Here is a 15,212-nt window from a genome sequence, read left to right on the forward strand (position 1 = left end):
CTAGAAACATGCCCTGCCAATTGGTCCTGAGAGGAGGCTGTGCGCTGTTCCCAGCTTTTGATGGACTGTACTGAGGAGGAAGGGGTGATCACTTACTTTCCTCACCTCTATACTTCTATATTTTTTCTGTCTGTTGCTGTTTTCTGTTTTGTTTACAAATTCGTATCATGATTGATGGCAACCCGGGCAAATTAACTACTTGCAGCTTAATTTTATTTTTAAAGAAGAATCTGAAGTTTTATTATGATTTCTTGTGCATTGTCTTCATTAAGAATTTGTGACCATGTCTGTATGTGTCAGACTGAAATATTATCACCTGTCTGACAAAAGTTGTCCATATTGAACTTCTGACATCTCTGGTTCAGAATTTTGGCCATATTAATTCTTCTTTAAACATTTTATACATCTGACATCAAATCTAAGTCTTCAGGCTTGGCAGACCTGTTTGTACACCATTACTGCTTCACGCTCTACTTAAGCAATGTGGCCAGGTGGTTACTGTGTCCTGTCAGTCGTTACCTTTCCAAGCAGTCCCTCAGGAAGCTATATTGCCTGCAGTAATACAGAATCCTTAAGGCTACTTGAGTTTCAGATGAAACCTGCTACCCAGCAATGTAGGATCAGGAGCCTGCAAAAGAGGCATCTGTATGCAGACACCATGCCAGAGGTGTGGAGGAGGGGCTGCCTGGGAATGAGTTACATTGGGAAGGTTTGAATACAAATGTGTTCCTTCAGTGACCTTACGCTGATGGGGTGTTAGTTACCTTCTGTTGCTGAACTTCCAGATTAATGCAAGGCTCTCCCCTGATGTTTAATGGTGCTTGGGACTCTGCCACATTACACGGGAATTAAGTTACCTACCTGAATGTGTGTATGTGTGGTCCGCTCTGGGACAGTCCTATGCCCACAGGTTACAGAAATATTGTTGTCATGGACCCCAAACATTACTTTTCCCAGTCTTTGTAGGCTTTTTTTCTCCCCATTCAGAGAGTTTATAGGTGTCACAAAATACAGAAATTAGAATTTCTACTTCTTGAGGTAAGAAGCTTGAGAAATGAAGGGAAAAGCATCATCCTCAATCTTGTGATTTCTCATAATATTTCTGTGGAATGTACAGTTCATTACGAAAGAATACAGTTCTATGAACAGATTTATTTATTGCTGACAATTAGAATGTGCTTGAAAAGAGACTGTATTAATAATCTGATGGAAAAGTCAAAACTAGGAGCTTAACACGATGACATTTGATAAAACAGTGAAACTATTTCTACAGAAAGGGACTTCAATTTTCTAGACAAGAGGACAACAAACCCCAACAAACCCCAAACAATTAGAGACTACAGAATTAAGCACTGTGAAAGCAGGAGACTTGATTCTATTGCAGTGTAAGAGGTCACCAACTTTTGTGGTCATTACTGTCCCTGTATAGAGGAAGGTGTCTCGCTAGGTTAGTGCTCAAACAGGAGATTGATTCCACTGCATTATGCAGATGCTACTGCAATGGTTACAAATCCCTTGACATGTGAAAATTTGTCACAGGAGAAGTCTACTTGCAGCTGTAAGGGCCCAGTCCTGCGAGGTGTGAATTCAAAATAAATTTTTGATCTCTCTCTTGGTGCCAGTGGTGCCAGACTGGAGAAAAAGAAGAAAGGAAAATCAGTTTACTCAGGCTTGCATTGTCTTACCGTGAGATTCCAAAGAAGCAGAAGTGCATGATAATGGGGGCACCTACAGTTACTTGACTCCCAGCCTTGGGTTTTGAGAATTATTTAGGGTTTGAGGCTCTGTGCAGACCAGGAAATGAGAAAAGATAGTATTGTCTTCATTTACTCTTGAATAGCCTGGTGGGAATGAGCAGCGCTATGTCATGCCTTGTTAGGGCTGGGTATGAGTTTGGGTAGTCAACACAAACTGAGAACAGGAAAACTCTCATGTCACAGGGCAGTACTGTGTCCAATGCTTGCTTGGTTTGTATCCATTTTGGCAATAAGATGATTTTTCTAAGGACTGGGGTTCTTCGTTTTGTCTCCTCTTGGCCTAAATTGATTGTGTTTCACTGGAATAATGTGTTCTGTATATTTTTACAGAATATACCCAAATATTTACAGAGTCACAGCACGTCAGGCTGTTTTATAATAAATCCCTAGGAAATATGAGCTGCTCAGCACTGAGTCAATCCATAAAGCAGGAGAGTCCAGAAGAAAAGAAAAAAGTAGTAGAACATTTTGCTCTTAGGTTTTTTTCTCCTACTTTAAAGGAGAACAGAGCAACTTCTTTTTTGGGCTGAAACAAGGGGAGCTATGGCAGTGTCTTATTTATTTGCTTTAACTCAGACTTATTTTTGTAGTGCTACCATACTGTATATAAAAATAGAAGCACAAAGCCAAGTTGTAGAAGAAATGTCAGAGAAACAAAAGAATTTGACATATAAAATCGTAGAACCAACTAGTTTGCAAAAGACTTTGACATGCCCGTTTTCTTGCCCATGAAAGAAGAATGTTAGCAGGTTTTAGTTGTTAAACAAGTTCCTACTTAGAAAAGTTAAAACGTGATTGAGGAATCATAGTATCTCAATATATATTTGGTAGCATTTTTATAAATAGAAAATATGAAAAAGGCAGTTCAACTATGATTTTTTTTTTCTGACTGAGGAGCTAGACATGCTGTTGGTCATGTTCAGAGCACTGAGTGAGTGTTACAGCTTTCACTTACTGTATCTTGACCTGTTGATTCATCAAAGTCACTAGCAGTACACAGCGCTTCACAGGTTCAGGAAGGGGATTGGCGTATGAGATCTCTAGAGAAACAGCTTTGTTCACTACAACCCGCCGAGGAATCTAAATAGCAAAGACACATTTCTAATCATCCACTGTTTCACACTTTCTTGGAGTCAGGTTTCAGTCAAACTGCAAGCAGAACATCTCTCATATTTGAGGCTGAGTGAGATATTGGTGGGAGCTGTGAAATGTTAACAACTGGTACGCCTTTCTCAGTACTTGAAGCTGGACTTGGGTTAGCTAAACAGTGCTGTCAAGCTGTATGCAATATTTTGTGCACTATTTCAGTAAATAGTCTTGACTGCGTGGACACATCTCATTAAACCTGTTTGCTGTTTGGGTTGCTAAGTGGCCTATTTTTATTTTTTTTTAATTTATTTTGGCACATCATTGATTAGGGTTAAAGCATTAAAACAATATAAACTGTCCCTAACATAGATTAGAATTAAGGGTTTAAGTCTATATTTTGTGAGTAGGCAAAGTTGTTCAAAGGCAACACAAGCGCTTGCCAATAACTAGAATACAGATGAAATGAAAAGTTTTGTGAACATGTGACTGGGAAAGAAAGAAGGTAACAGAGCTGTTCAGAAGAACAGGGGGCAGATTCAGGCAAAGAAATTGCTCACTTGCATGCTTACTTTCTCAATTTAAACAGGCAGAATTTTAGAGCAACGTCTGAAATTGCAGCCTAAAATAATGCATTTATCCCCACATTCTCATCTTAATGTCTGAGCTCCAGAAACACTCTAGTTCTTTCTGTCTGTTCAAGGCATCATAAAGAGAATTGTTTACCTTAATGATAATGTTTGTGTCCTCTAAAATGATTGTCTTCTCCACCAGCAACTTCACCCCATGCATGTGGATGACTTCACACAAAGCAGTAACTTGGATCCTTTTGTCGGTAGTCAGATATTTCCCATAATAAGAATAAGGGATCTTTAACCGGATATGTTTCCCTGGAATTTGGACATATATTTAGGAATGATTACATTCTCAAAGAATGCTAATGGGAGGGTGGTGGTGGTGTTGAAATTACTGAAAAGAACAGAATATAAGAGAGCTGAGTCTGTATTTCTTCCGTGTGAGACTGGTTGTGTATTTCCCAGTTCTAGGGATCCTTTTCTTAATCCATTTGACCCCTACAGTTTTGAATGGAGGATTTAATCCTGAAACTGGGGGATCTACTCATCTGCATTTCACTGGATTCTTATCTCTTCATATTTTTTGAAATTAGAGGTATAATAATTTTTATCTATTCCATCCTTATATCCTATTTGTTACATATATATAATATATATGTTAGCTATAATGTAAATGTAGCCTTCTATATAACATTTTGTGAGACCTTCAGTTCCTGGTTGAACTAGTCAAAGTTTTCTGAGTCAAAAATATGAAATGTGCTCATAAAAATACTGTTAAGAGATGGAACAAGCAGATGCACTACAAGGTTGATACAGATATAATATTGATGTTTCTCTCTTCTAGTTAACTTCATGTAGCTAAGGGAGCTCTATTGGCTCCTTAGGGACATTATACGTTACCTTGTTTAGAACCAAGATCCACAGAAGTGGTTGCCTTCAGGATCTCTGCCACTGCTCTCCTTGTGTACAGGATGGCTGATGCATTCATGTCCACTTTCACGGTCTTGTGGTCAAAAGATAGGTTACTGAGAATTAAGATCAGGGTAATGTCTTTGCCAAATACTGGAGGCTCAGCCAGCTTGAATTTCCCAGAGATCCCAGGGTTTCTAATATTCTCTGAGGGCCTTTCATCTGGAGATTCTCTGTGTCCTTCTGTGATGTTTGGTCCAAATATCTTGGCCAAGGCCTTTTTATAAATTCGTCTTTCCTCAGGAGAACCTGGTCAAAGGAAAGAATCAACTAAAATTCATACTTCTGTTGCTATTGCTCCTTCCCTGTATAAAGGCTTTCAAGATGATACATGGTGTCAGCTCTGCATCACACAGAAATATTGCAATACCTAAAAGTTCCCCGTACTTTTATTAGGCCTCTGATCAGATTTTTCACAAGAGAATAATAAACATACTGTAATAAGGTGAATAAGTAACTAAAATAAAATGCATTTGTATTTGTTTAGGATGCAGGATTCCTTTTTCTTTGGTCAGAGCATACAGTAATATGGTGTTACTTTGCTAATTTGATGATAATCAGTCTCTGTATTAATTATGGTTGCACTAAAACTGTGGGGAGTGAAGTATTGAAATATGGCCACTGATTCTGGATGGCAAATATTTAAAAATGTTAAATTTATTGTCCTCCCTTTTTTTTTCTATTTTTTTAAGACTTTGATCCACAAACATTAAGCAAACTAATGCATGAATTCTGTAACCCTGAATTAAAAAAAAGATGGAAAGACATAGGTACAAGATTTTGAGGGAAGATAAAAATATTCTTGCAAACTATGGCTATGCAGTTCTTAACCTTTGTTGCATTTTTTTTTTCTGAAGTACATATGCGTGGCACTTTGTCCTTTGCCATTTCCTAGTATTTTGTTTCCAGAATCCAATAATGTGGAGGCCAAGTCCAGCAGGAGTGCAAACACATAACTGATGGCAAGGTGATGACTGGATGTCAGAGCAGGAGCACAAGAGAGCCTAACTTGGTGAATTTGTACAGGCAGAGATGGAGTCACTTCTCTTGAGAGTGGGGTGTATTGGGTCTTCAAAAGGAAACATGAGGAATTGGAATAGACACATCAAGAAAACAGCTATTTGCAGAGAAAGACTGAGCATGAGGGCTGCTGGGAGGTAGGTGTCTAGGACTGGAGTTTAAGGTTTTATATTGGTGGCTTGGTTGTTGCCCTGCTTCAACTGCCAGATATGGCAGTAAACTAGTATTTATAATTCTGTAACTTCCCATACTGCACACCTGCGGTTCATGACACATGATGGACTCAGCTTTAAGACTATTTGGTATGACAGCTGGAGGGTTTTTCTGCCTTGGGTAGTAAAATGTGGTTTGTAGCCCTGTTTTGCGTATATATTACATTTTATACTTCTCTGTAAGGGACTAAATTATATTTTGTGTGGTGTCTTAATAAGGACACTACTAAATACACAAACCCAGAAATATAATATCCACTGTATTAAGAAAGTACTCTGAAAACAAGGGCAGAAATATTTTCTGAAGGAAGAGGAGAAATAATCAAACAAAACTGGTTACCCAACCTAGCCTAGCACCAATAATTCAGTAGGAGATACTTGTGATAACTCTTTTACCTTCTGGATATTTGTAACTGTAGGTGACATCCACACGGGAGTTGCTGCCCACAGCTTTGGTGCTGATAAACCTGCCAATTATTTCAGTATCACAATAAACTCTTTTCTTAGTTCCATCGTTGTATACAATCCATCTGTTGCAATCAGCATTCACCTCTGTATACACAAATAATGTGTCATAATCCAAGTCTACATCACCTTCTTTGATGGCTGTCACAGATGCAGGACCACACTGAAATAATCCTAAAACATGGGGGAAAAAAAATTCAAATTTCATTAGTTGTGCTCAATTTGAAGACAAAATGTTAATTCATGATGAGAACTTCTGCTACCTTTACTTTGTTCTTGTGGAGTTGCATCCAAAACCTGCCACCCATTGTATGATGTTCCCAGGTCTGGGCGAATGAACCAGCTTTCATTCCAGACATGATAATCCCTGCAGACAAAGAACAGTGTCTAGAAAGCACAGTACTATAGGGTCCTACAAATTTCCAATTTGAAAGGAGTAAGGATTTTTTTTTCTTGTAAATTCTCTAAGGTCTGACAGAAGCTGTCTTCTTACAGCGACTCACTGCCTCCTTCGAAGGATAGGTTTACTGGATGCTTTTGAGGTGTAGACCTCTGGACAGGGAAGGAGAGAATATAGATGTTGGCAGCTTGCTTTGGGAGCAATATGAATTATACATGAAAGATTTAAGTTGTGGATATATGGAGCTGTATGAAGACGGTCTGAGAAAGTTGGGGCTGTTCAGCCTGGAGAAGAGAAGGCTGCGTGGAGACCTCAGAGCAGCCTTCCAGTATCTGAAGGGGGCCTATAAGGGTGCAGTGAGGGACTCTTCATTAGGGACTGTAATGATAGGACAAGGGGTAACGGGTTCAAACTTAAACAGGGGAAGTTTAGGTTAAATATAAGGAAGAAATTCTTTACTGTAAGGGTGGTGAGGCACTGGAATGGGTTGCCCAAGGAAGTTGTGCATGCTCCATCCCTGGTGGTGTTTAAGGGCAGGTTGGATGAAGTCTTGGGTGACGTGGTTTAGTGCGAAGTGTCCCTGCCCATGGCAGGAGGCTTGGAACTAGATTATCTTATCTTGAGGTCCTTTCTAACCCTGACTATCCTATGGTTCTATATACTTAGTGATTTGGTTTAGTAACCTTCAAATGTGTGAAATGCTTTGTTTAAATAGAAACTCAAAATAGCTATACTGAATGAGATAAAATCTAAATAATCTATCTATAGTGGTGATGAGAGGAAGTTATGACAGCAGTAAACCAGTTCAGAGCATAAAAGGTGCACAACTGCATTATTATGAACAGACTGGTTAGGTGCCAGTAATTAAAAGAGCCTTGGCAATCAGTATATTGTCAATGGAAACACTCATTTAAAGAAAATAGCAATTTTTGGAGATCGGGGATTGCAAAAAATTGGGCTAGTTGTTGGAATTGTTAACTCAAAACCATGAAGAATGTTTTCATTCCAAATGGGAATTTTGGAAAAAAAAATTGTTCAGGCACCTCTCAGTTGCTTTTGTACTGCTGGTGTTCATATTTGGAAGTCTCTTAAATCCTCTCTCTAATTACTGGTGAGATAAAAAAAAAAATCATATTTACCACGTGGAATCCTTGCCGATATTAAGACTCTTTCCAGAGCTGTCGTAGTACTTATCAATACTCAGGTTTCTGTCCACATCATGGGCAGAGTTAAAATTCGAAACCAAGCGAGTAGGAATCCCCAAGCACCTTAGAACTGAAATATATAAAAAAATACAAAAAATAAAACTACAAAAACCCCCAAACAAACAACTCACAAGCAACACAAACAAAGTACACACAGATCTTTAGTTTAATGATTGCATATATCTGAGAAACAAAGTTAAGTGTCTAAATATTTTGTGATTCTTCAGCGTTTGCAGTGTTCAGAGCACTGTTGCTCTTGTAGAATTGATTGCTTTGTAGTTTTGATAAAACCAGAGGTTACAAATGCCTCCATTTCACCACAGTCCTCTTTTCTTAAAGCTTACCTGTACACATGACGCCTGCAAAAACCCAGCACTGGCCATACTGAACAGGCTTGTAGTTGTCCTGACGCCATTTCTGGAGGATTACCACACTACCATCCCATCTGGATGGATTCTCATCTGAATGGAAACTTCCTTGCCACTTTCCAAGGAGAACTCCGTTATCATTATCATTTCCATTGATCTAAAAATAGGCCAATGGACAGAATGCACAAAATCAATTATGTGCATATGTAGTTAATTATATTTTATAAGGTGCAGGTGGCTGGGTTTCAGTGGTATAACTAATGCTTTCTGCTTAAATATGTGTAATTCAGATTAAGTTGTCCATTTCTTACCATAGAACTGATTACTCGGCCTACATATTTAGGATCTCCCCTTCGGGATACATCAATGGCTGGGTCCTGACGATAGTACAGGCTCAGATCAAGCATGGTGAGACAGATGTTCAGAAGATGATCTTGAAACTGTGATCAAATAAGATACTTTTTAAAAGAAAGTATTTTCACAAAGAGAATTGGAGGGAATTCTACTGCAGTTCTTGGCCAAAGAAGTGGTAAATGCCCTATCCCTGGCAGTGTTCAAGGCCAGGTGGGACAGAGCCTTGGGCAACATGATCTAGTGTGAGGTGTCCCTGCCAGTGGCAGGGGTGTCAGAACTAGATGATCTTAAGGTCCTTTCCAACCCAAACCATTCTGTGATTTTTTCTTTCTAAGATAATTCCAGCCCAAAGTTGAAAGAGACAGTGAGGCACAAAGACAGTGTGCAGTTCACAGTGTGATGCGGGCTAAAGACATGGTTAACTAAGGCAAAAAATTGGCAGGATGCCTTCTGCCATCAGAGGGAATTACTAAAGTAAAACTAAAACTGCCCAGTTTATTCTCATTGCAGTTATTAGATTCTCTTGAGTTTTATCCCTGGAAACATTCAAGATCAGGCTGGATGGGGCTTTGAGCAATGGGATCTGGTTGAAGATGGCCCTGCCTATTGCAGAGAGGTCAGACTAAATTATCTTTAAAGGTCCTTTCCAACCCAAACCATTCTATGATTCTATGTCAGTGTCTGTTTTAGCCCATTGTTACAGCATTACAAAAAGGGTGACTGTGTTGGAGGCACACGGTTACATTGTCATTTGTGGTGCTTTGGTCACAGATGAGGTCCACGCTTATACCATGAGCTTCAAGCACATGTAGAAGTCAGCCCTAGATTCGGTGCTGTGTTAAGCCACCACTCACATGAAAGTCCTGTCAGGCACAGAGTGAGCAAACCACAAGCAAGGCTGGCCAGGTTTGTTCAGTATCCATGTAAATAGGCATGCCAATTAGAGAGGCAAGTAATGATAAAATAAAATGCTACTGGAGATGGAATAAGAGCCTAAATGAATTCCTTATGGCTCACCTGCCCATAGTACCATCCTCTTGCTTCAATGTACTTTGCGTTACCCACAAAGATTATTCCATTTTCATTTAGGACATATTCTTGTCTCTCATTTTCATTACCCATGTAGACATCGTCACCTGAAACCCAAGTTGGACATGCTTTTACACTTAAAGCTGAGAATACTAGCAGCCTTTCAAAAACATTTGAATCTTGATTTAGCAAGGAGGAAAACTGCTATTTAGAAAATGCATTGTTATAGCTCCCTGAACATGTACAACCCAGTGAAAAGGCCTGCTGTTGTATATGGCTGGGGGAAAGAGGGATTCCATGTTAAACTAACGTAACTTTTTCCCTAATTCTATATAGTCTTTGTTATCTAAATATCCCCTATCTGTATGTTGTATTTTTGTGAGGCAGATGGAGAAAAGTCCAGGCTAGTTCACTGGATATATCTGCCTTCTCAGGGTAGTTAAAATTAAAATAGACATTTGAAAAGAATCATACAGATGACATTTCACTCTCTTTTCCCATCATGTTTGTCTTGTTCCAAGATTCCTAAATGAAAATGTCTACTTGCTTAATCCAAAGTGCTATCAAGAATGTTATTAGGATAGTCTGTTAACCGTTCACTTTGATTTTTATTATTACTCGTTGGTTCCCTAATCTATGGCACAACATGTAGCTGCTAAGAAAGCAGATATTCAGGTTTTGATCACTCTTTAGGTAGCAATGCCTGCTTAGCTCAGTGTTTAATTTCATAATGTTTAAAATTATTTTCTAAAAGCTTCAGGATTTCAGGAAGTGCATACTAAAACCAGCTTTTCATGAGTCAATTTTTTACCTTCCCTTCCTGCAAATATATAGGTTGTATAATTCAGTTTTAAAATGTCACATTATATAAAGTCTGTTTTTGTGGTGGCTGTCCACACTTTTGGGTTTATTTTTAATAATGTTGTTGTTATTGATTCCCAAGCTTTTGGGCCAGCACAGGCCTGGAGAACTGCGTGCAGTTGCAGGTGCTGCACGTCAGTGTGTGAATCAGTTGGAAAGGGAAGAGCACTGACAATGCTCAGCAATCCTGAAAATACTACTTATGAAGAAAATATAAATTAACTCAATTACTAAGGTGGAAAAAAAATGGGGGTGAGGAATGGAGCACGGTAATCAATTCCAGAAATTCTTGTGAAGAGGATGGGGCAGAAAGGGAAGAAAATCTGTTCTTCTTGTCTATCATATGTAGGATGACAAGTTTTATGCTGAAATCAAAGCAAAAAAATTTGGTTAGTTAGTAGGAAAAGAATCTAATGGAAAGGCTAGTGTTTAATTGGAATGAATTGCCAGGGGAGGTACTGCAACTTCCCTGATGGCTGACCATTAAGAAGGAATTAAAAGATCTGTCAGGAATGACCTAAGTGCTAAATAGAGCATGGTGTAGGACTGGATAACTTCCTAAAGTCCTTCTAGCTCCATGAGTTTATGATTCCGAGCAATCTAAATGTCCTTCAATAATCACTTGAAGAATATTTTTTTTTCCTGAAGTTCATATGCTCTCAATTATAATGCTCTAGAGCCAGTACTTTGAACAAGCTTTTCAGGTGCTGTCAAATACTTCAGTCCTTGCCTGCAGTGTGGTTTCCATTTGAAGTTACATGGAAGTTGCACTACAAGACTGTCAATGCAGAGACAGCCTGAGTTTCCTGAACATAATTCTGTACTTATTTCTATCTTTAAGACAGGCTGAGATAAGTAGCAGCTTTTTTCATCTTGGCTCTTGACACATTTGTTAGGGGCTCTTGACAAACATAGGGTCACAGAAGAAAACAGTGGATGATTGTGGTTACATTTCTTTTATAAGCTGTTTAGTCACTTGGTTGTCTAAGAGCTCCTGTAACTCGTGGTATATTTTAAGGCTAATCTAAGTTTCTGGACTATTTCATGTTCGCAAAAATCTGTGTTTAGGAATTTACATTTCCTCTGTATTATGCTGAGGCTGCAGAAAAAAAAAAGAAGAAGAAAACAACCCCAACCATTAGCAAGAGACATCCCTTTTCAACCCATGATGAAAGACCTGAGAAATGTCAGTCTTCCTCACATTAGCCCTCTGTCAGTTCTTACACAGTTCAGCTAGTATCTTTGCGGTTAACATCAGTAAGAACAGTCTTGCTTTGATTTAGGTGCAAGTCAAGGATGTTACTGAGAAGTTCATTAATTTACAAAAGTCTGTCAGCCCTCATCTACAGAAAAGTGATCTGCTCAAGTCCTGAAGAAAGTCTCTGATATCACCCCATATCGCACATCTCTCTAGGATAAAAGGGAGGGGAGAGGTGCAGCAGTAGCTAATATCTAAACAGATAATAGCTAAATAGCTAATATCTAATTAGCTAAATAGCTAATATCTAAACAGATAGCTGAGATTGCTGCCACTGGTGACCCAAAGAGAGGCGGCTTGAGGCAGCAAGCTCACTGTGCAGATACAAAAGCAAATAGGTCAGTTAAGTTCAAGAGCAAAGGCCCTGGTACCTACCTGGGCACCAAGGGTTGAAGAGTAACACAAACTGCCCCAGAAATCTGGAGAAGATCTTGTTCCCTGAGGTTACATGGAGGATGAGATTGTATCGTCCAATGACAGCATTGGCTGGGCTGGATATTGTGAAGTTCATATAACCAGCCTCACTGGGTCCTTGGACAGCACTCCAGCCACTAGTCCCCACCTCAGAGAGGTTAAATACAGCCTTTGTACGATGAGATTCTGAGGGGGATGGTCCTGCCAGAAAGAAGGGGTAATTGGTTTCCATTCCATTGTGCAGTTTCAATATTAATGAGCACATTAACCGGGGAAAAGCATTAAAAATACATCAGGAAAAATTGTATCTCTAAATGGAATAAGTGGAGATGTACAAGGGATGACAATTACAGTTCTGTGAGAATATGGATCAAGCTAAGCGAGTATTACCTATTTCAGTGACAAATGCTAGGCTCTCTCCCTTCTGCTTCGGTCTGTTGAAGTACAGAGTAATAGTGAAGGCTTGTCCTCGCCTCACAGTCAACTCAGTGTTGGCATATCTGTCAGTATGGTGTGCACTTGCATTTACTGATGGCTGCCAGCTGATATGTGTTGGTGTCAGATCTATAAAACAAGAGATGAAGATTCTTCCAAATCACTTTTATTAATGCTAGTATCATAAATGCAGTGAGGTTGGAGGGAGAGGGAACAGAATGGGGGAACATGACCACCACCATTTTAAAGGGAATTTAAAAGATAATAGTAACAACAAAACAAAACAAAATAAAAGAGTGTGATAGAGAGGCTGAATTAAGGCCCATGGCACCATGCACTATTATGATAGGGATCTTCAAACAAGTTCTGTCTCATACCATATAGCATGGCAATGAAATACTACGTTAGATCTGAAACAATATTGCTGCATATTAAACTACAATTTATACATAATATTTGAGGAAGAAGTAAAAATAACATTTAACTTATGGGGGAAAAAAAAGTGCCAAAATTAAATTCAAGGAAGAATCATTTTCTATTTGTAGTCTAAGACACACAAAGAAGTAATGTGAGCAAGCATTGATGGACTGAAAAAAAGAATCTTTAACATAACACTCTTGGGAGAAGAATGAACTGCAGTAGGCTGCTGCTTTCCCTGCAAAGCAACATTTTAAAAACTGATTTCAAAATGTTTGTTTCATCATTAAAAAAAGAGAGAACCCTGCTTGGCAATTGCCCAGTTCAATAGTCCTCTTAATTTTCAACTTTAAAAAGCAAATACACTGCTATTACCAGTTTCCTTTGGTAGTTTTAGTGCATCTTTGAATTCCCGTCTGTTGACTCCATGCTCACAACTCCATTTGGATGGAGCTAATTTTGTTAATACAAAGCATAACACATCTCTGAAGTACCATTTAAAAAATAAAGGGGTTAGATGGAGTTCTGCATGGTGCCTTCTGAAGTAATGGGAATTTCTTTTCTTTCCTTCCCCCCCTCCCATATCCTCTGCTTAGCTCAAAAAATATTCTCTAACAGGTCTTACTTTTGTAAGATCAATAGAACATTGAAAATTAAGCATAAGAACAAAATACAGTATGAAATTTCCTTCAGATAAGAGATCTGAGCAAATACCTACAGGGCATGTGTCTTTTGGAAACAGTCCTGAATAAAGTACCTGCTGAAGGGAAGTAGATGACATGCAGAACTCACCTGCCATTCCCTTAGCTTATGAGAATTGCATACAAGTTCTACTTTGTTCTTCAAGGATGTCCAAGTCACGTTAATCATAAAAGACCCCAAAAGACCAACAACCAGCAATCTTTTTGTGGTGTCAGCTGAAATTTGAGAGAAGGGAGAGGTACTTAGCAGTTGTTATTAATACCTGTAGACTTGTCTAATGAATTAACTGGTTCCTATAATATATCTATGCCTAATGCCAATGTTCCTACTCAACATGGGTGTAATTATGGGAGGAGATACCAAATTATTTACTCAGAGGAAATGCGTTCTTGTTAATTCCAAGACAAGAAGAACTTCCTACAAAGGATAATAGGTGTGCCATGAATAAGTTATCTTTAAGGATGAGGAAATAGGGAGTGTGGTGGGAGATAAAAGCCATACGAAGGAAAAAGGAACATTTCCTGATTACTTAACTTCCATATTGCTTAATGTCACTTCTGGTTTTCCTAAGCAGCTGTGAGTTGGTTTTAGAGGGTTTTTTTGGGTCTCAAATTTTCTCCAACTGCCTCTTGATATATGTGAAATTATAAACTCTCAACAGAAACAAATGTCTGTTTACCTCTTATGCTGGTCAGCTCCATACTACTCTTTCAGCAAAAGATTTATTTCAAAAAGAACCCCCAAACTATTAACCGTGAGTAGTTTTTAATCAGTACAAACTCTAAGCCTGTCTAGCTTCACAACTGTGAATATATTTATGTACCCTTGCTTAAACTTGTTCAGATAATAAAGTAGCATTGTTGTGGCAAGGAATATTTAGCTGTTTAAGATCATGCAGCTGCACTGATCGTGTTTTAGCACTCAGTAAAGACTTAAATAAGTCTGAATTTCAAGTTCAAAAGAAAAAAACAACTAAACAAAACCCCCACAAACTGGAAGAGGAGCAGCCATTCAGCTTCAACAGATGTTTCTAAGGTTGATTTAAAAAAACAAAGCAAAACAAAAACTTCTTGCACCTTTTAGAGAAATGCTCTTTGATACCACAAAGAATAGGAGAGTACTTATTTATATGATATTCATGCTAGCCCTAGCCTGAAAAACAAAACCAAAGCCAAACTAAAACCACCTTTTCACACTTGGTATCTCCACTTACATTATAATTCAGAGGTTCTTCCTCCTCTTGGAAATTTCTGGGTTGTTCAGGCTGTGAAAGCTTGTTCCAAACTCCGCCTCAGATGGATTTGCTTGCTGTTCAGAGCTACTTTAGTTGGTCTTTTTCTCTTTTCCTTAATTCATATTCCTTGGAAACCATAAGAGCCACAAGCCTCTGATGTTACCTGATCTTCACACACAGCCCTAGTGACAAACCGCATCGACCAGTTCTTAAGTTCAGGTGCTCTGTACTTACAGTGATTGCTTCAGATGTTACACATTGCTCCCACTGGAATATGACGATTTCCTTTCTTCTTCCTTGCTACTCACATAAGTAATTAAATCTCCAAACACTTTTTCTGTCTTAGCTGCAACCACCACCTTTACCTCTGAGTGACACACCCACAGCGGTGCTCACCAAGCCACCAGAACCTCTCTCTTGGACTGGCCTACATCCCAACTGGCACCTGCCG

At 38.9% G+C, this 15,212-nt stretch overlaps 1 protein-coding gene across 1 annotated transcript; it reads right to left on the reverse strand.

Moving 5' to 3' along the window:
* Positions 1 to 1,132: 1,132 nt before the first annotated feature.
* On the reverse strand, positions 1,133 to 15,212 carry LOC101881058 (protein-glutamine gamma-glutamyltransferase 6). The gene is made up of 14 exons (XM_005140699.3): positions 14,741 to 15,212; positions 13,618 to 13,742; positions 12,364 to 12,537; positions 11,935 to 12,174; positions 9,429 to 9,547; positions 8,369 to 8,497; positions 8,034 to 8,214; positions 7,624 to 7,759; positions 6,348 to 6,451; positions 6,016 to 6,258; positions 4,319 to 4,636; positions 3,570 to 3,733; positions 2,713 to 2,837; positions 1,133 to 1,632 (listed from the first exon to the last, which is right to left on the reverse strand). Exons 2-14 carry the CDS (start codon positions 13,622 to 13,624, stop codon positions 1,482 to 1,484), a joined length of 2,091 nt encoding a protein of 696 aa, XP_005140756.2. The 5' UTR covers positions 13,625 to 13,742; positions 14,741 to 15,212; the 3' UTR covers positions 1,133 to 1,481.

Source organism: Melopsittacus undulatus, chromosome 10 (genome assembly GCF_012275295.1).
Source record: "Melopsittacus undulatus isolate bMelUnd1 chromosome 10, bMelUnd1.mat.Z, whole genome shotgun sequence".
In the NCBI taxonomy this organism is placed as follows: Eukaryota; Metazoa; Chordata; class Aves; order Psittaciformes; family Psittaculidae; genus Melopsittacus; species Melopsittacus undulatus.

Excerpts from the sequence above, each read along its gene's own strand:
- LOC101881058 (XM_005140699.3), bottom strand. Across the intron at positions 6,452-7,623 it reads ATCGGCAAGGATTCCACGTG|GGATTATCATGTCTGGAATG; the intron begins GTAAATATGATT and ends CTTTGTCTGCAG. Across the intron at positions 2,838-3,569 it reads ACACAAACATTATCATTAAG|ATTCCTCGGCGGGTTGTAGT; the intron begins GTAAACAATTCT and ends TTTGCTATTTAG.